Genomic DNA, 19,431 nt, shown 5'->3' on the forward strand with positions numbered 1-19,431 from the left:
CGTAACGTGCATCACGTCGATTGCAGAGCGGACTTCTAGGACTTTCCAATATTCTAGCTCCCGAATATAGATTTCTTCTTCCACATGGCTACGTGCCCGTCGGCTCCTTCGGAACCGATTGTCCGCCAGACCCTTTCCAAAGATGACTTTCAAATCCTTGACCATATCAAATACCTCGGCACCGGTGTGTTCCGCGAGCTTCGGCCGGTGATCCGCCTTGCCGTTGTAATGCTTGCCTTTCTTTCTTCTTGGATGACCTTTCGAAAGAAATCGACGATGCCCAAGGTACACGTTCTTCTTACAATTTGGCAAATGTACACTTTCGGTCTCATGTAAGCGGTGCGTGCATGCATTGTATCCCTTATTTGACAGTCCGAAAGGTTACTAAGAGCAGGCCAATCGTTGATGGTTACGAAAAGCAACGCTCGTAGGTCAAATTCCTCTTCTTTGTGCTCATCCCACACACGGACACCAGGTCTGCCCCACTGTAAAAGTTCATCAACTAATGGCCTTAGGTACACATCGATGTCGTTGCCGGTTGCTTCGGACCTTGGATGAGCACCGGCATCATAATGAACTTCCGCTTCATGCACAACCAAGGAGGAAGGTTGTAGATGCATAGAGTCACGGGCCAGGTACTATGGCCGGAGCTCGCTCGCCAAAAGGATTCATGCCATCCGTACTTAGACCAAATCTTATGTTCCTTGCGTCACCGCAAAATCTTTGAACTCTCTGTCGATCTTTCTCCATTGCGTTCCATCCGCGGGGTGTCTCAACTCCCCGTCCGACTTACGGTCCTCTTTGTGCCATCGCAACAACTTGGCATGCTCTTTGTTCTGAACAGACGTTTCAACCGTGGTATTATAGGAGCATACCACATCACCTTGGCGGGAACCCTCTTCACGGGTTTCTCGGCCCTCAACATCGTCACCAGGGTCATCGCCTACGATCTTATAACGCAATGCGGTGCATACCGGGCATTCATTCAAATTCTCGTATTCACCGCGGTAGAGGATGCGATCGTTGATGCATGCATGTATCTTCGTAACCTCTAAACCTAGAGGGCAGACAACCTTCTTTGCTTCGTACGTAGTGGCGGGCAACTCGTTATTCTTTGGAAACATATTCTTCAACATTTTCAGCAAGTTTTCAAATGCCGAGTCAGCTACACCTGCCTCGTGCCTTCCATCTCAAGCAAATCCAGTGTGCAGCCCAGCTTTTTCAGACCATCATCGCATCCGGGTACAGCGCCTTCTGTGATCCTCTAACATGCGATCCAAATTCTCCCTCTCTTTTTCGGTTGTGACGTCTCCGTGCATCGGCAATGGTCCGACCAAGATCATCAACGGGATCATCACGTGCCTCTTCTTCACCTTCCCCTTCACCTTCCCCTTCACCTTCGACATCCTCCATGAAAGTATCACCGAAATGAGCAAGATAGCTTTCATCGATGAAATCATCCCCTTCTTCATCTTCTTCCATTATAACCCCTCTTTCTCCATGCTTGGTCCAACAATTATAGCTTGGCATGAAACCGTGCCGGCTGTGCATGTGAACATCTCTTGAGGAAGAGTAACCATTCCGATTCTTACATTTAACACATGGATGAGATAACAAAACCCCCCCGCTTGTTCGCATTAGCCACTACGAGGAAATCTTTCAAACCCGCACCGAACTCGCCGGAGAGTCGGTTACCGTACATCCATTGTCGATTCATCCGCATTATTATAATATAAAATATATAATTAACCATCATGCATTTGTTAAACTAACTAGCTACAAACAATATAAATTAAACAATGAACTACACACACATGCACATTTTATCAACGACACATCAAAGGTTCAAGTTGCTAACCGCGATCGAGGAGGAAAAAATAAATGAGAAAGCTCAAGTGTGGCTCCAACACTTCATATCATGTTTGTTTCATGCTCTTGGGGCATTTCATCAAACACCTTATGTGCATAAGAGGAACCAAAAGCAAACCTAACACCCACTTGTGAAGCTTGTGAAGAGAATAGCACCAAATGGCTAAGTGTTGGCTGCTGGGTGGGTATATATAGGGGAGGGCTTTAGTCGCGGTTGGCACGGCCAACCGCGACTAAAGCCTTTAGTCGCGGTTGGCCTGGCCAACCGCGACTAAAGCCCCCCACGTGCACCGGCTGGCCACCGAGCGCCCTGGGCCCAGGCCTTTGGTCGCGGTCCGCCTCCCGAACCGCGACTAAAGGTACCATTAGTCGCGGTTCCTGCAGCATCGCGACTTATGGGGCTCACCCGAAGCCTGTTTTTCCACCAGTGGACACGAGTGATCTCGTTTTAAAAAAATCAAAAATCATATTTTTGAGTTTCAGAGAAATCTGGAAAAAGTCTGCAAATAGTCAATGATATATCCCACAAACGTGCAAAAGATCAATTTCAAATACTTAATATTTTGAGCTACACAAAAATGACAAAATTGTAGATCTAAGTAGTCATTTTCAAATCTTCAAAACATATCAGATTTTGTCATTTTTATCTAGCTCAAAATAAAAAGAATTTCGGATTGCATGATTGTGGAATGTATCAATGATAGTCTTCAAAATTATTTTCATAATTTTTATAACTTGTAAAAATATTTTTAAAATTTTCTTAACATAGTGAGAGCACTGGATCTCGGGAGCTAAAAACACTTTTCGTCTTTCCATTCACTAATATAAAATGCTTTAGACATTTTTAAAGTAGACTAGATACAAAATAAAAGAAGTAAACCTACACACTAAAAATAAGAATAGGTACAAACAAAAGGGAGTAATCTATAAAATGCTAAAACGTATTATAACTGATCGTTGTCTAATCTCTTCATGACTTCGTTTGATTTAAGGTTTTATCTTCGATGGCAAAATGTATCATTCATAGGATTTGGAGTTAATATTGAATCTTTCAAAAGGTTTCTTTCTCACCTTTTTTTGTACTCCGAGCAGTTTTCGCTTGTTACTAATTTGAAGAGGTCTATTTTGAAGTATTCATTTGAGAGAAATAAGATGGCATGGCTTTGAAATAAGTTAGCCTTTTTTGTCCAGCTGGCTAGGATCCCGCATAATGTAAGGAACGCCAATGTAGTTTTTTCTAGAATAAGTGCTAGTAAGATATTTCATGCTTTATTTATTCGAAAATATAGTAATGGTTAAGAACCCAAAAAGTGATCAGCAGGGATGAAATGAAGCGGAAAGTTTCCAACATTTTCACAGAAAAATGGAAATGGAATGAATATATGAAAAAATGGATTTTGCAAAATGCAAACGAAAATGGATTTTTTTTGGGTGGAAATAGAAAAAAATACGGAACAATGTTTTCCAGCAGAACAAACTTGAAAACAGAATTTCCATTTTGAGCAGATATGTAATTTGCGTGTTAGCGGGTTGATGTGCATGTCCCAATCCAAGAGGCCTATTACATTGCCTTGTCAAACCAAACTTCCAAAGTGGTTCATCATCCCAAAAGTTTTAAGTGACGTTTTTTTTTTTCTTTCTGTGAAACAAAATTACAAATACATCATAGATTCATAGTTTACAGCGCAAGGCTTGGAACTTGGAAGCTGTATTTACAGTTACCGCAACCGTGACATAAAAGCGTAGAATCAGTTAACCGTCTTCTGCTCTCCAATACGTTTTCCTTCTCTTTTCCGCTGAACTCTGTACGTACGCTCTCCTCGCGCCGCCATGAACCGCTCCACCTCGCCGCCGACGCCGACGCCGACGCCGACGCGAGACGGCGTCCAGTGGGCCAGCGCCGCCTCCTCGGCGGCCCTGCGCCGCTACTCCTCCCTCCCCAAGAAGGGCAAGCCGCAGGGGCGCGAGTCCACGGTGCTCGCCGCTTTCCTGCTCTCCTCCCCGCAGGACCCGCTCAGCCCTGAGGTCCTGTCTCTCGCCACCGGCACCAAGTGCCTCGGCGCGTCCCGCCTGGCCCCCCGCGGCGACCTCGTGCACGACGCCCACGCCGAGGTCGTCGCCCGCCGCGCGCTCCTCCGCCTCCTCTACGCCGAGATCGGCGCCGACTGCCCTCCGAGCTGGCTGGTTCCGTCCGGTTCCGGTGGGCGGTGGAGGCTGAGGGACGGGTATCAGCTGCACCTCTACGTCACCCTGCTCCCCTGTATGTTGCATGCTTTTCGATGTAGCTCTTTCAGAGCTGAATTATCTTGTGTGCTCACCCAGCTCATGTACTACATGCCTTTTTGATGTTGTTCGTTCCAAAGCTGATTTTTTTTCTGCTTTCCTGATAGTACTTGTTGAAAGCTAATGGTCTGGAGCGCATAGTATGAAAAATTGATCTTAGTATTGTGAATTGGTGGTGCAGGTGGGGTCATGCCGGTGCCGCCGTCACCCTCAGAGGTTCCAAGGTTACAGCCGGACATTGTGGTGAATGGATGTGGTGGTATGCTTCTTTCTTATCCTTGGTGTTCAGCATAGCTGTAGGTCAATGCCTGGAGCTGATACAAATGACCTTTAGATTTGGCAAACTGGCTGAATTGGCCCATGACCTGGTACAAAGGTTTTCAGGATCATGTAGTTTATCTATCAGATATTTTTTGTGTGTGATGTGAATTGGGCAGTGCCATGGAAATTTGATGCGCTTAGCTAGTTGACGACTCGACATTAGTGACCACTGACCATTGCTCGTGCAAGAGGTTTACTAGACTTGGAATTGGGGCATCTACATATTTTTGTTGCATGCTTAACTTGTTGGGGGGGGGGGGGGGGGGCGCACACTTAATAGTTCATGTAGGTGTTTCATACATCTTCGAATGTGGATAGACCTTTGATTTTTAGTTGCATTGTTACGAGTTGATTACACATTTTCTTATTGACGTACTGCTTTGTGTATTAGATGGTGGTTTTGTTCAGAGGAAGCCAGGGCGTGGTGATACAACATTGTCAATGAGCTGTTTTGACAAAATTACTCGCTGGTGCGTCGTTGGAATTCAAGGTCTGTTTTTCTGAACCAATTGCGTGCTGATCCATATTGGGACTATGTAAGATCATTTATTTTGATATTTAATGGCCATGTGATGTACGTAAAGTATATGGTACAGATCACTTTTAATGGCAACCATTTCTTGTTCTAAATTCTGTTACATTCTTGTCCCTCTACTGATCATGAATTTTCTTACTGGATCAACTGTGATGCCTTCGTTGATCGGTATTCTTGTGCAGGTGCATTGCTGTCACACATTCTGGAACCCTTGTATTTGTCCACCGTTACCGTTGGACAGTCCCCTGATGGTGCACCTGAAGGGTTTTGTATTGAAAGTAACGTTGAAAAAGTTCTTTGTGCTCGTTTGTCCTCTCTATCCAGGATATTCCCTGCCTCTTCTAAACCAAATAAGGTTGGTTTTTTTTTCTTCTAGTTCAGCAGTAAGACAAATAAATCTTCATGAGTCATGTTAGTGGACCTTTTCTATGCCTGCAGCCACTATTTTTCGAGGCACCTATTCCGCCGAAAGAGTTTCATCAGACTCTGGGAGATATACCCCCTTTGACATGCGGGTAGTTGTATGGTTTGTTGCCATTTTGAACTCCTTTTCATTTTATTCTTAGTGTGTGTGTATTTATATATACCATTTTTCGGTTGAACTTTTAGAAAAAACTCAGCTTTGCCTTTTATCTTTAATTAGGTACTCAATATGCTGGAATAAATCTGGTTTGCATGAAGTTATTTTAGGAACAACTGGGAGAAAACAAGGCACATCTTCAAAGGCAGCATGCTTACCCTCCACCGAGTCAATGCTCTGCAAGTAAGAGGGAGTTTCCTTTCCCATTCCTAGTATTCCGGTGTAAACCTGTCATGATAATCTGTGTTTCAATGGCAGAATAAGATTGGCAGAGGCCTTTATTTCACTTGAACATCCATTAGTCACAAAATTCCAGCATGAGGAACTGTCCTATCGTGCAATCAAGGTATTTTATCATATACTGTAAAACCTAATTACACAAATGCATAACGATTAATGGGTTAGGAACTGAGGATAACACAAAATATTCATTTCTTTGCAATCAATGATTGTGTCTGATCTCTGTTTCAGGATATGGCTTGTGAGTACCAGCAGATGCTTGAGCTTCTTAGAGAGGCCCCATTTTTTAGCCGGTGGCGCTCTAAGCCAGCATCTCTTGATTCATTTAAAGTTCAACGGTGATAACCATCCGCGTTCGATGCTGCATGCCAGAGGTTCGTGTGTGAAGTTCCCTTGATTTCAGCTAGTTTAGCAGTTTGGTATACTTCTGCACAACTCTGAAGACCTGAACAACTGTAGCCTGTAGCAAACCTACAAAGCTGTGTGATGTTTGACACTATGAGGTGTTTTTAGTTATTGTTAACTGTATTTTTTGTTTGTTTAGTTGTTAGAGAGAAGAAGAAAGTTGAAGGAGCTGACACACATTAAATATCTTTACTCTAGCTGTGTAGCTTGTTTAGGTCTAGACCCACTATTTGTCTATCGAATGCCCCAACATGCATAATCTGATTTAGGCTAAGGCTGGATCTTTGCTCTTCATTGCTGGCTACTAGTTAGTCACTTTTCAATTCATGGCATGTGTTGAAGCGTGTTAAGCTGGAAATACCCGTAGTTGCCTTCTAATTTCGATGCATTGTTAATCTGGAAAAAAAATCACAAAACATAATGCCATGAAATACAGAAAGCGTTTGTGCATGCCGTACTTGCACAGGTAATTTTTGGTTCTGGCATATGTCCTTAACATTGAGAAAACGTTTAAGGCTGGAGCCTTTCTCTTTTATTATGCTAGTTGTGCTGACCCTTTGGTTTCATTAAACTTAATGGTCAAAGAGTTGAAGTATGATCTGTTTGCCTGGTATAACTTCTCCGTCAATAGCAGCAGAGTTTCTTGGTTCAGTCTAGGCTTTCTACTTCGTTTTATGTGCTCCCAGAACCTTAGGCTGAAGTTATTGATTTTGATTTGTTAGTAACCTTTATTAGATGGTGCTTAGCAACTTCTGTACTAATTAAGGCAAATCATAGAAACTCTTTCACAGCCATCTTAGACCTGGCACTCTTCATGTAAGTCTACCGAGTCGTCCGAAGCTACACAAAGCAGTATTCAGTTACAATACAACATTCTTCATGCCTGGTCATATTGATCTGTGATATTCTCAGTCGCACTCTTCAGCACTTTATTCCTTGTTAAGATCTGATTAACAGTTGTCCGTTCTTTCTCTTTCCAATCCTGGAGACTTAGAGACGTAGATTTACAGAGCGGCGACACTGGTTCATGTATGAGGGCTGAGGCCAGGCAGGATTGGAGTAATTTAACAATCAAAAGTTATAGTTGAGCGCGGATTTCTGATTCGCTCGTAAGGGTGCTTCATTCCGGCAGTGTGCAAAATGGCCACCATCAGGATCTTGGTTAAGACCCCCATGTTTTTGCATATTTTTTCACAGTCGTGTTAAACATGATAAAATTCAATTAAAATAGAAGAAGTGCAGATTCAGGTCTAACTTTTCAGGATTACTGTAGTTTCCGTGTGCTGGCCAAGCTTGTTGTAAGCAACTGTTGCATGGTACGGGTTAACTGCTCTCAAAACAGGAATAGTGCAGATGCTAACAAACAAGACCTATTTTGGGTAAATAAAAGTTGTTGCAGAAACATAGGAAAACGCGCCATGCTATTGTTAGCGGCGACTTTGAGGATGCAAGGAGTGAGAGTTAACCGCTGAGCAACCAACCGATAAAATCATCATGTTTTGGTTCTATACTACTAGTTTGTTTTGCTTCGGTTCCAACCTCTGGTTGGCACCCAAAAAAAAAGTGCAGAATTTCCTATACAGTGGTGTGCTAAACTACAGAATGCTGAAACGAAACAAAAATGTGCAGACTTAATAATTGAGAAAGCTATATTATGGCCTGGGCACTTCTCCATCGGTCCATGAGAAATGATCTAAATAGTCGATGGCCCTCCCAAATAATGCACACCAAACTCTCCACTCTTGTCCTCACTCCAGTCCTTGAGAAACTGACAATCACTTCTTATTGACAACACATGAGGCCAAAAGTGCCCACCACAGCACAGTACACCAATAAGTTCCTGATTCTGGCTCCAGTGCTCCACTGTTCTGTTCTTCCAGCATATTTTTTCCTTTTTGGAACTAGACAAACTGCAAGAAGGAAAAAGCTGCAAGAGATCTTGACATTTCTTGTTTCTGTGTTTGTTTGTCTTTTAGGCTTCATTTGCAAGTCAGTGCTAGTTGGAGCTTCACATTGTGGGATTTATGGTATGGTGCTGGGTGCAGGAGTACTGAGTAGAGAGAACTTTGGTGTTGCTTAGGATCTCAAAAAAAGATGTATTTGCTTCAGCCTCACACCACTGTTCTGTTCTACACCACCACTTCACCCACATGCTGTCAGGAGATATAAAGTAGAGAAGATGTGGATTTTTCTAAATCTTTTGTTTTATGTTATACATGAGAGAATCTGAGAATGCCGGTGTGAGAGGTAAAAATGGTCACCATGTATGGCTTGTGGAGTTTGCTTATAAACAAACCAGACACAACCAATTGTAGGCTTGGTTTTAGGAACTAGTTACTGTTTAATAATCCAATTCTCCAGAATCTGTGCATGATGTCTGTTTATGGTACAGGGTAAAGTGAGAGTATTTGAGTAGAGGACTTTGGTGTTGCTTAGGATCTCATCAAAAAAAGATGTACTTGCTTCAGCCTCACACCACTATTCTACACTAGTGCTTCAGTTCACAATTCACACACTTACTGTCAGACGATATAAAGTATAAAACAGATGTGCATTTATTTTCTTCTGCTTATGTTGATATATGAGAACAGAGAGCAGTGAGATTTATTAGAAGACAAGTGCCAATTTGAAGGAAAAAATTGGTCAGTGTCTAAAAGGTGTCTGTGCAGCTTACCTATAAACAAACCTGACAAAACCAATTGTAAGCTTGGTTTTAGAAAACAGTTTAACAATCCAATTCTCCAGAATCTATGCATGTTGTCTGTTATGCTTGGAACCTGGTGCATGCATGATCAGGGCAGGATGGCTGCAATTATCCAACACAAATGACAAGGCATCAAAAAGCCTTCTTGTCTCCTTTATTATATATTTTCTCTCTGAAACTTTAGTTTATTTTATCATCTCATCTTCCTTTCTCGTTAACTACCAGCTACTTTGCGAAAGCATCGCGTCAAAGGCCACCAGCATCTGCTTCCTGGATCATTGCTAAGTACCACACTTTTGTCCTCTAAAACACTTTTGCTGGTGCAGATCTAATCAACTAATCATACTTGGGAGGGGAAAACAGGTGTTGGGATGATAATCTCACTGTCTCAGCCTCCGGACAGAACTGTTTTATGGAAGTGAAGAAAGAAGATAGGTTGGATATGGCTGTTGACATGGGGTGATGGGCCCATTTGATGATTTGCTGAAATTAAAAGGTGGCAACCTCAGAGAGGGAAAGATAGAGGCAGGAGGGAGACCAAAAAGACCTGGCCCCAAGTGAGCACATGCACTGCCTTGAACACCACAAGACATCCTTGCCTATGATATGATGAGTACAGTGCTGCCCTTGATTATCACAATGGTTTCTATTTATTTATTTTATTCACAAAATGGCTTGACTAGTAGTACCCCCTGTTTTCAGCTGGGAACATGGCCACTGAGATCTTTAGTAGGTGTGCCATCATCCTCTAGGGACAAGGACCCACCCACCTCAGAGAAAAACCTGTCATTTCTAGAGCTGAAAATGAAGGTGATCCCCTCCTCTCACAGCTAGCTTAAGAAAAACATTACTACCCTTTTGCAGAAAGGATATGTGCATGTTCTTGGTCTTGCTTGTATTCTGGATTCAGGAACATGGTAGGCGGATGGACAGAAACATCTATCTTGGCACTCACTGCAATGATATTGTTACCTATTCACATGCATGGCCAGTGCCCATGATCTGAAGGAAATGCTTATTTTTCATGTGTCTTGAATGAACTGTATAAATATATTACCAAAGTGTGGTGACCCCGCAGCTCAAGCACTAGTGGAAAAGTGTGAGAAATCAAGGAGGCAGCCATCTTGGAGTTAGTTTTGCTTCCAAATCACTCAAGGCCTATCCCACACATTTTCACACGCAAACATGGGGGCCATGTCTCGCATGCTGCATATCCAAGTAGTACCAGCTGTAGAACCATGAGTAGAGTAGATGTCATTTCTGCGTGAGAATGACTGTCCAGAGGCGGAGGATGAATATGCAATTAGTGCTAGTATTATCCACCAAAGTGAAACTAATGCAGTACAGTGCAGTGCAATGTTGCCAAGAATTAGTTGGAATAGTTTTTTCTTCTAATTGCACTGTGGTGCTGCACTTTAAAAAGCAGGTGTTTCGATCGATGGTGGCCTTGAATGCTGCTTTTGTTTCTTCCTTTCGGTGGGCGGTGATCTGAGACCTGGTTGGCTGGTTGGTACATTTTTCTCATCAATTAGCCCTATTAACTGCTTTTCCGTAGCCAGGGCATTCCAAAGAGACCCTGGTAGTGCCTAGGATCATTTGAAAATTTATTTATATTTATACATAGAGTTTGACATTACAAATCAAACATTAGATGGAGAAACTGAGCCCCCGAAAAGAGTCTTGAAGTACCATCTCCCTGGTTTCACAATACGCACATAAATAAATAGAAGGAATAGAACACTGACAATATTCGACGGAACACGCTGTATATAGACTTGTGCTAATACTGTATCTATGGGGCAACAGCAAGTTCAACATTGCGATAGGGGCAGGACCATGCGTGCGAGCCTATATAGCGTGTTTCTTCAATTCCAGTCCGGTCAAATGAGTCTTGCAGTTTGCGGACCAACTGGACCCAGATTCATTTGGTGGTGCCCGTACCGTAAGTTACAAAACAAAAAATACCACTGGAGTCATGCGTAGTACAAGCCCAAGCTGTTTGTTTCACTTCTACGGCTGACCGGGATGCGAAGCGACAAGATCCTAGTCCAAAAGGCTTCTTTGCACTCATACGAATTGTAATGATCACATTCACGGGAGCCACCCCAAAATTCTATGTCGAAATATAAGACAAACTAGATACTAATGGAGGCTTCTTTTCGGCTTCTTCAAATTTGGGATAAGGGGGCTTCTAGGAGAAGTCGAGTGAGGGTACTTTGTGGGAGAAGGCATTCTAGAATCCGAAACCGCCGTGATGTCCTTCTCTATTTCTCTTTTCTTGAAAAGAAAGAACTTTTTACCATGGTAATTGTATTAACACCCGTACAACAATCCTCCATTTTATTTAAGATTCTCCAATTTACTTATGATCACCAAGTCAGATTAATCGGCCTACAACAATGGAGTTGTGACAACGCCTTCAAGAAGGATTGTTGTCGGACCTGCTTATACTCTTGCTCCGACGTCCCATGCACGTTGACGCGCTCATCCTTCTCCTCGCACGTTGCCCTAGGGGTCGCAGTCAAGAGAGTAGCCACCCCTCTAAGCTCGACGGGACGCTTCTCCAAGTGGATAATAGGAAGCTTCGGCTAACCCTATCCTGAGTTTTGATCTGCCTCATACAGTACAAATGTAAAAAAAAGTAAGTCTTGCTCGGGGACACAGATTCAGGTTCTTATTATTTCATAAAAAAAACATTATAGAGGCTTTCTCTACCGCATTCTTAAAAAAACAAATGTAAATTCCTGAGCAGGCAAAAAAAATACTACAGAAGTTGGAGAGGACCACGTGATCAACAAGGAACGGTGAAACCCACGTTAGCAAAATTGAAAAATATCCATTTCCCTCAGATGTGGTTTTAACAACCTCCAGCCGTAATAAAATGTAAGAATCCTCTGTGAAAACAGGAGGACCACGTGATCAGGGAGGAACGGTCAAAAGCGGACCACACCTACCCGGAGAAGATTCAAAAGGGACAACAGTAGTCTGCCACGCACGTTTAAACTACTACTAGCGTAAATACTACACTCGGTATAGTATTGTGAGCAGTCTTAAAGAAATTTAATTAAGATAGTCCCTAAATTTGTGGATTTATACTAGTACTGCTGTGGATCCCTAAATTTAATTTTGGTGGATTTAAAATTAACGGCAGAGTTAGTGGGCGCAATAACTAACTAACTAATCCGCCACCACCCTCTCCTTCCTCCGCCATTTATTTCCTCCTCGCTCTCGCTCGCTAGATCACCGCAACATTCTCTCTCTCTCTCTGCACCTGCTCTGCTCCCGCACCGGCACCGGCACCGGCACCGCTCTCTCCTTACTCAACTGCTCCTCCACTCCCAGCCCAGCCAACCACCTCCTCCACGCGGCGGCGGCGGCGGAAGCAGAAGCAGCAGCGGAGCATGGCTCTGTGATCTCTCTGCTATTCCTGGTTGCTCGACCGGGACTGCGCTGGGACCGCCGCTTCGGACATGGGGCGGCATTGGGCCGGGGTCGTGCTCCTCGCCCTGCACTGCGGGGTGGCGGCGCTGCTCCCGCTGTGCTCGGCGGCGCCTCCTTCCGTCGGCGGCGACGGTCAGTGCCGGCCGCTGCTCGCGCCGTGTTTTTTTTTTCTTTCTGCCTCACTGTATTTGCTCCAATTTTTTCTTGCGAAATCTCAGGCCGTTGTCTGTGAATGTTAGTTTTGGTATGAGCCTCCTGTGCTGGCTGCTTCCTTTTCCTCCCCACCCCGTTTGAAATCTGACGACGGGCTGCACGCTTCTTCCGAGGAATCAGCGCGCAAAATTCGAACCTTTGCTCGCCTTCGTGCCAGCGTTTCCTGATCTGCGCGCGGGCTTACGAATCCGTGCCATCCTCTGTCCGTATCGTTGAATCACAAATGCTGCCAAATTTCTGACATGTATTTCGCTGGATTCGTGGCAGTGTCGGCGCTGCTCGCCTTCAAGCGCGCGGTCATCGACGACCCGCACTCGGCGCTGGCCGACTGGACCGACGCCGACGCCGACGCCGACGGGAGCGCCTGCGACTGGCGCGGCGTCGTCTGCTCCTCGCCGCAGGGCCCCGTCGTCTCCCTGTAAGAAGCCGCACTCACTCAGTCACTCGCTCGCTCGCCTTGTAGATCTCGCTCGCCCTTTGCTGCTCATCACTGCCACCACATGTCTGTCTGTCACTACCAGCTCAAAAAGTTGCTGCCTAGCTACACACTTAAGCCGGGGTTTGGTCATTAGGAGATGGTAGCAAACACACTTTTTTCGAAAAAGAACAGGAAGGATTGTGTCATCTGTGATGTAGATGCTTCTGATGTGTGATGTGCAGATGGCTTGTAAGAACAGAGTACTCTGATGTGCCAGTTTGATCAGTAGTCACTAGCTTTGCCCAAAAGTGAAAGGCCAACTAATCGGTCAAAATCATGCTGAGATGGAACTGATGATTACCCATGATTTGACTCCGCGTCTTGCAGGAGGCTGTCGAACGCGTCGCTCAAGGGATTCATCGCGCCCGAGCTAGGACAGCTGACCTTCCTGCAAGAGCTGTATGTGCTGTAGCATTGTGCTTTCAGCTGTTCTCTGAGGGATTTGGTTTAACCGAATCTCTCTTTTTTGGGCAGGTATCTGGATCATAACCTGCTCTTCGGCACAATCCCGAAACAGCTAGGCTCGCTGAGGAACCTCAGGGTCTTGGATTTGGGCGCGAATCGGCTCGCTGGCCCTATACCTCCTGAGCTGAGTGGACTCAGCAGCGTGAGCGTAATGTAAGATACAGAATTGCTTTGTTTGCAAATTTGGGATTTTCAATTTCTGATGCTTCTCTGATACGAAAACTAAAGCCCACTTCGTTCATCTCTTGTAGAAACTTGCATTCCAACGGGCTAACCGGGAACATACCACCGGAGCTGGGCAAGCTGCAAAATCTAGTTGAGCTTAGGCTGGACAGGAACAGACTGAAAGGCTCGATTCCAGGTAGCAATGCTACTGGTTTTTCACCTATGGCAGATACTGGGTTGGTGACTTCTTCTACCTCCCTTTGTTTCTGTATGTGTTGCTCCATGCAGTAGATACATTTGAATCATGTAAATTCGGTACTGATGGAAAGTTGATATGGCGTAAGGATTATCATAACTATATTTGCGGCATCAAAAGATTCCTGGTTCATTCAGAACAATAGGTTGAACTGATCTTCATAGCAATGATTAGCTAGAATAGGGCCAAAAGGACAAGTTGCAGTTGTAGTACTTGCTAAATTTGTCCATGCAACTTCTATTACTCCCTCCGATCTATAATAAGTGTCGAGACTTTACTTCAATTTTGGACAAAATTGAACTAAACTCCCAATACTCATTATGGATCAGAGGGAGTAGCATTTTTCTGTTGATGGCATTTTCAGTAAGAATACCAAACAAAACCAATGTGTGGCCATGTTCCAGTATACCATTACTTTATCTGAATATTGTCTGTTTGTTCTGTCAGATCCACAGCTCACGCTGGGTTATGCCCGTCTCCTCGATTAAATGTTGGAGATTTCTCATACAACTTCCTTGCTGGAAAAATCCCACCTTGTTTGAAGTATCTTCCAAGGTACTACTACATAAAGCACTTCCCACTGTTCATATCAGTTAGAAGTCCATCCATTTACGTGGCTAGTATGCAGGTCAAGTTTTCAGGGGAACTGCTTCCAGGATGAGTACTCTATCCTACAACGAGCTCATCAAATCTGTACAAGTATGTGACTTAGCCTCTACAAGCTAACACAGTTATTGCAGTATTTACTACAAAGTACATATATTTACATGGTGTACTTTGAATTCAACTAATTTAATCCGCTTAATACTAAACATCATGCTTTATAACTATATACAGATTGCACTTAAAAAATTCTCTGTAGATTTTTCCATCACTAATTCTATATGTTCATGATAGATAATATGTTTTCCCTTCTTTTAGCTATGAACATAGTAATCCCTTAAATCACGCTGCTTATGCGACATGGCATGTCCATTTCTGTAAGGTGTGCCCTTTAGGCATTGGATCAGTGTGCTTGGAATTGAAAAGAGTTGAGGGCTATTGGCATGCTGCCCAAGATTACAGTCCAAGTTACCCGTATAAGTACACAGGATAGTTTTGACCTCTGCCCTCAATTTGTGTTAAAATTTGTGAAATAATCCACGGGGAGTACTTAAGCAAAATCTATATTCAAATCAGTGCACCGCCAATATGGATTGTAACTGTTAACTGCATGAGTAGCATTTTGCTGTTGCCTAAGATCATCTTCACTTCAGCTTCCATTGACTGAAATTTATTCATTTGTTGTAGGTGCTTCTGCAGCTGGTCATTTAAAGGGATTCAAACGTGCCCCTTCTGACCATAAGCATGATGGAGTGCAGCAACCAACTTGGCTTCTTGTTTTGGAAATCGCAACTGGTGTTCTGCTGCTTGTTTTTGTGATCACTGGTGCAATCACTGCTTCCAGAAGCTGCAAGCTAAAGCCTTCTATAAGAATATCCTCATGGAATAGATCAAAAAGTTGGAGCGACGAGATAACAGTATTGATTGGTTGGTATTAAGCTTATCATATAAATAGGATGTTTGATTACATGATTATTTTCCTGTCCATATAATGTTGCTAAAAATATTCATGGGTTTTCAGATTCTGATATGCTGAAAAGTTTGCCAAAGTTAAGTCGCCAGGAACTAGAAGTAGCCTGTGAGGATTTTAGCAACATTATTGGCTCAACTCCAGAGACTGTAGTTTACAAAGGAACCATGAAGGATGGACCTGAGGTTTCTGTTATATCATTATGCGCCTTTGAGGGTCATTGGACTAGCCAGCATGAACTCTTTTACCAGAACAAGGTAAATTAGTTTGTCTGAAATAATGTGCATAAATGTTTTTTTACCCAAAATTAAAATAAATGGGATGAATCTTGTAGGTTATTGATCTGGCAAGGTTGAATCATGAGAACACAGCAAAGTTTCTCGGGTATTGCAGAGAAAGTGATCCATTTTCCAGGATGCTAGTCTTTGAATACGCGTCAAATGGAACCCTATACGAGCACCTACACTGTAAGCTTGCTTCTTTATTGTGTTGATGATTATGTGCAGCCCAATTACTGCATTTAACATGGGTCACTGATTTAGTCTCCACTTGATTTTTATAGATGGGGAAGCAGCCCAGTTCTCTTGGTTCAGGCGAATGAAGATAGCTATCGGTATCGCGCAGGGTTTAAGGTATTTGCACACCGAGTTGCAGCCCCCGTTTGCAATATCAGAGCTGAACTCCAACTCAGTTTACGTCACAGAAGATTTTACCCCCAAGGTACTGCATGCTTTTTTAGCAAATACTTTGGTGAACCTTATCTTCCGATGAATATAAGCTCTAACTCAGTGAAAAACAGCTGGTCGACTTTGAGTGCTGGAAAATGCTCTTCTCGAGACACGAGAAGTCCCTGGGCCACTTCAATAACAAGGCCTCTTTCCGTGGCCGGGACTCCTCGGAGGACAAACAAGCAGATGTTCAAGGCAACACGTTTGCGTTTGGGGTGATTCTGCTGGAGATCATCAGTGGTCGGCTTCCTTATTGCAAGGACAAAGGCTACTTGGTCGACTGGGTGAGCCAATAACAATCTGGCTCTCAACCTCAGTCTAACATAAATGTAGTGTGGAGCAAAATGAAATGTTTGCATTGTTCATTCTGATTCTCTGCATTTTTGTTTGCAGGCTATCAAGTACCTTCAGCAGCCTGAGGAGATCGGGAAGCTGGTGGACCCTGAGCTGAGCAACGTGAGAACCGAGGACCTGGCGGTGATCTGCAGCGTGGTGAGCCGCTGCATCGACCCCGACCCGTCGAAGCGGCCGTCGATGCAGATCATCGCGGGGGCGCTGGAGACGGGCATCGACCTCTCTGCAGCCGGGATCCTCAAGGAGTCCTCCCTGGCGTGGGCCGAGCTTGCCCTCTCGTTGTAGCGACACGCCTCGTCCTCCGCGCCCCACTGTACATTTTTCTGATGCTAACAGTAACACCGAGATGATATCTTGTAACGACAACAATGTCTGGTTCAGTTAGACTAGATTTGAGTGTGGGCTATGCACATGCTGCTCAGCTAAATCTGATGTGCTAGATATTGTTGTGCTTTCCTTGTTGATTGTGCGAGTTATGATAGAGGGCAATGACCCCCAAATCTGTAACTGTACTTGTGATGTTTATTTGTCGCGTGGGCGCACGATCTCTTGAAAGGTGAGTAGCATAACAGCAGTGCCAAATCTGTAACTGTACTTATATTTATTTGTCCCTACTGAGTTACTCCCTCCGTCCACAAATAAGTGGACACGCGTGGTTTTCAAAAGACCTTAAACTTTTTGTAAAAAAATTCCTCATTCCTTCAATAAATCTTCTCATTAATCAAGAAAATGCTTTGATTTAGGCGCTAATAAATGTTGTGCATGCTAGTAACCAATAAAACAACATTGAGAAACCAAAAATGATTAATAAGAGCTGAGATTAAGGCATGCACTAAGGGCATAAACTAAGGGCATAAACGTAAGAAAACATACCAAGAAGTCTAGATGTATACTTATTTGTGGATTTTTGAGAAGACTAGATGTCCACTTATTTGTGGACGGAGGGAGTAACTTTATTTAGGCTGAGAACAAACCTGAGGTTAGGTGGTTGTGCCTCTAGCTCAACAGAGGGTTTGACATCCGTGTGTATCATAAAAGTGGAATATTCATTCAGTGCGGGGTGATGGTCCCGTCGATAGCGAGGTGCATGTGATCCAATCCGTCGGCTCAGTTTCATAGAGTTAGGATGTGCGTGTGTGCGTTCATAGGGGTGAGTGTGTTCGCGTGTATATGAGTATCTACGTTGTACCGTGTTTTTTTTAAAAGAACTTTATTTAGGCTCTAACCGAGATTTGTGCTCCCTAACTTCGGGTTTCGTGTCTATGGATATGATCCGGTACACTACATGGGTAAAATAGTTTGCGGAAAATTTGTGATGGGAGTTTTTCTAGGGCGCCTCTAAGTCTAAGGTTTTGCTGCGGTTTTGGTGTTAAAACTATTTTCACTAAAAGGTTGAAAATAATACAAAGCGGCTGTGCATCTTAGTCGGCCCAGCAGGCAGAGGGGCATTTGGTTGGGCTGTAGCCCACCCAAGCAGCCTCCCTATATCTGCTATGTGGTGAGTCCATCGCTGCGCAGCCTCTGCCACCGCCGGGCGCCGTCCAACCTGTCTTCCCTGCACCAGGTCGACGCGTCGCCGGCGGCTTCCCCCATTCCGTCCCCGTACGCGCATCCCCACCGCCACAAATTCTGCGGTGAGATGGCAACCGCGCGCAGCCACAAGCGCGAGCGCCAGAGCAAACCACCCACTACCCTAATGTCGCTCGGCGACGACATCCTCGCCGAGATCCTCCGCCGCCTCCCGTCGCTGCCCTCACTCGCCAGGGCCGCTTTTTCCTGTTCGAGGTTGCGCAACGTCTCCAGCCGCATCATCTCGCCGGCTCCGCTGCTGGGATACTTCGCTTCGGTCGCCGGCGGCGTCATCCCGTCCTTCCACCGCGCACTCCGCCTCTCCGACCGCGACGTCGTTGGCATCGTCCGTCGCGGCGATTTCTGTCTCGCGGACTTGGATTTGGAGGACTACGGCTGGCGCCTCATGGACTGCCGCCACGGCCTCCTCCTGTTCACCGGCGACCGTTGCATGGCCGTGTTCGACCCCGTCGCCAGCTCGCAATTGCACATACCCCACTACACCAGCAACATCGTCGGCGGCGAGTCGTCGTTCCGTTGCTTCCTCCCGTCGTGCGGCGGCGCGACCTCATTCCGCGTGCTCTGCGTGGAGAGCACGGGCGGCGGCAGGGTGCGCCCGCACGTCTACAGCTCGTGCACGGGCGAGTGGTGCTCGCACTTGCTGGCGCCTAAAGGCATCAAGGCACCACGGAGAGGCGACGATCCGCACTCGAACCACTACCTGCCCATGCACGCCGGCGGGCGCATCTATTGGAGGACCAATGCGGAAAAGCTTACCTCGCTCCATGTCAGCTCCATGGAGTTCTCCCATGTAGGCCTCCCGGGTGAAGTACACCATTCATACGCCCTAGGAGACACGGAGGACGGCACCACTTGCATCGTATCCGTCTCAACCAAATATCAATACAAGCTCGACATACGGGTTTGGTTCCTCAAGGAGGAAGACGGGTTGTCATGGGAGCGGCAATGGAGGGTGGATGCTTCGGAATTGGATCTGTTTGCCGGTCCTGTGACTCCTAGCAAAGTGCTGAAGGTCTACGACGTGACCGCCGGCATCGTGCTGCTCTCCATGGGCTACAGGAATAACGGCATCCGGTACCTTGCCTTTCGCCTCAAGGACATACTCTGGGAAGGCACCACCAAGACCAAAACCAACACCAAGCGGCAGTCACTAATCTTGGCAGACTTCTGCACCTCAAGTGGATGGGTGAACCCCTGTTTCATGGCATGGCCACGCCCTAGCCTAAAGGTG

At 45.1% G+C, this 19,431-nt stretch overlaps 2 protein-coding genes across 4 annotated transcripts; both read left to right on the forward strand.

Moving 5' to 3' along the window:
- Positions 1-3,639: 3,639 nt before the first annotated feature.
- Positions 3,640-9,922, forward strand: LOC127336632 (tRNA-specific adenosine deaminase TAD1). 3 transcript variants are annotated; one of them, XM_051363468.2, is made up of 9 exons: positions 3,640-4,129; positions 4,334-4,411; positions 4,865-4,963; positions 5,191-5,363; positions 5,447-5,523; positions 5,652-5,771; positions 5,847-5,934; positions 6,060-6,202; positions 9,163-9,922. In XM_051363468.2, the coding sequence occupies exons 1-8, from the start codon at positions 3,700-3,702 to the stop codon at positions 6,168-6,170; spliced, it is 1,176 nt and encodes a 391-aa protein (XP_051219428.1). In that variant the 5' UTR covers positions 3,640-3,699; the 3' UTR covers positions 6,171-6,202; positions 9,163-9,922. The 3 variants fall into 3 exon arrangements, with proteins under 3 accessions (XP_051219428.1, XP_051219427.1, XP_051219426.1); XM_051363467.2 differs by having other exon boundaries at positions 9,264-9,922; XM_051363466.2 differs by lacking the exon at positions 9,163-9,922 and adding an exon at positions 8,210-9,144.
- Positions 9,923-12,205: 2,283 nt separating this feature from the next.
- LOC127336631 (probable LRR receptor-like serine/threonine-protein kinase At1g63430) lies at positions 12,206-17,192 on the forward strand. The gene is made up of 13 exons (XM_051363465.2): positions 12,206-12,510; positions 12,859-13,009; positions 13,397-13,468; positions 13,544-13,687; positions 13,786-13,935; positions 14,403-14,510; positions 14,584-14,654; positions 15,246-15,485; positions 15,580-15,785; positions 15,863-15,995; positions 16,091-16,248; positions 16,328-16,540; positions 16,650-17,192. The coding sequence occupies exons 1-13, from the start codon at positions 12,408-12,410 to the stop codon at positions 16,893-16,895; spliced, it is 1,995 nt and encodes a 664-aa protein (XP_051219425.1). The 5' UTR covers positions 12,206-12,407; the 3' UTR covers positions 16,896-17,192.
- The last annotated feature ends 2,239 nt before the right edge of the window (positions 17,193-19,431 follow it).

This window comes from Lolium perenne, chromosome 2 (assembly GCF_019359855.2).
Source record: "Lolium perenne isolate Kyuss_39 chromosome 2, Kyuss_2.0, whole genome shotgun sequence".
NCBI lineage: Eukaryota > Viridiplantae > Streptophyta > Magnoliopsida > Poales > Poaceae > Lolium > Lolium perenne.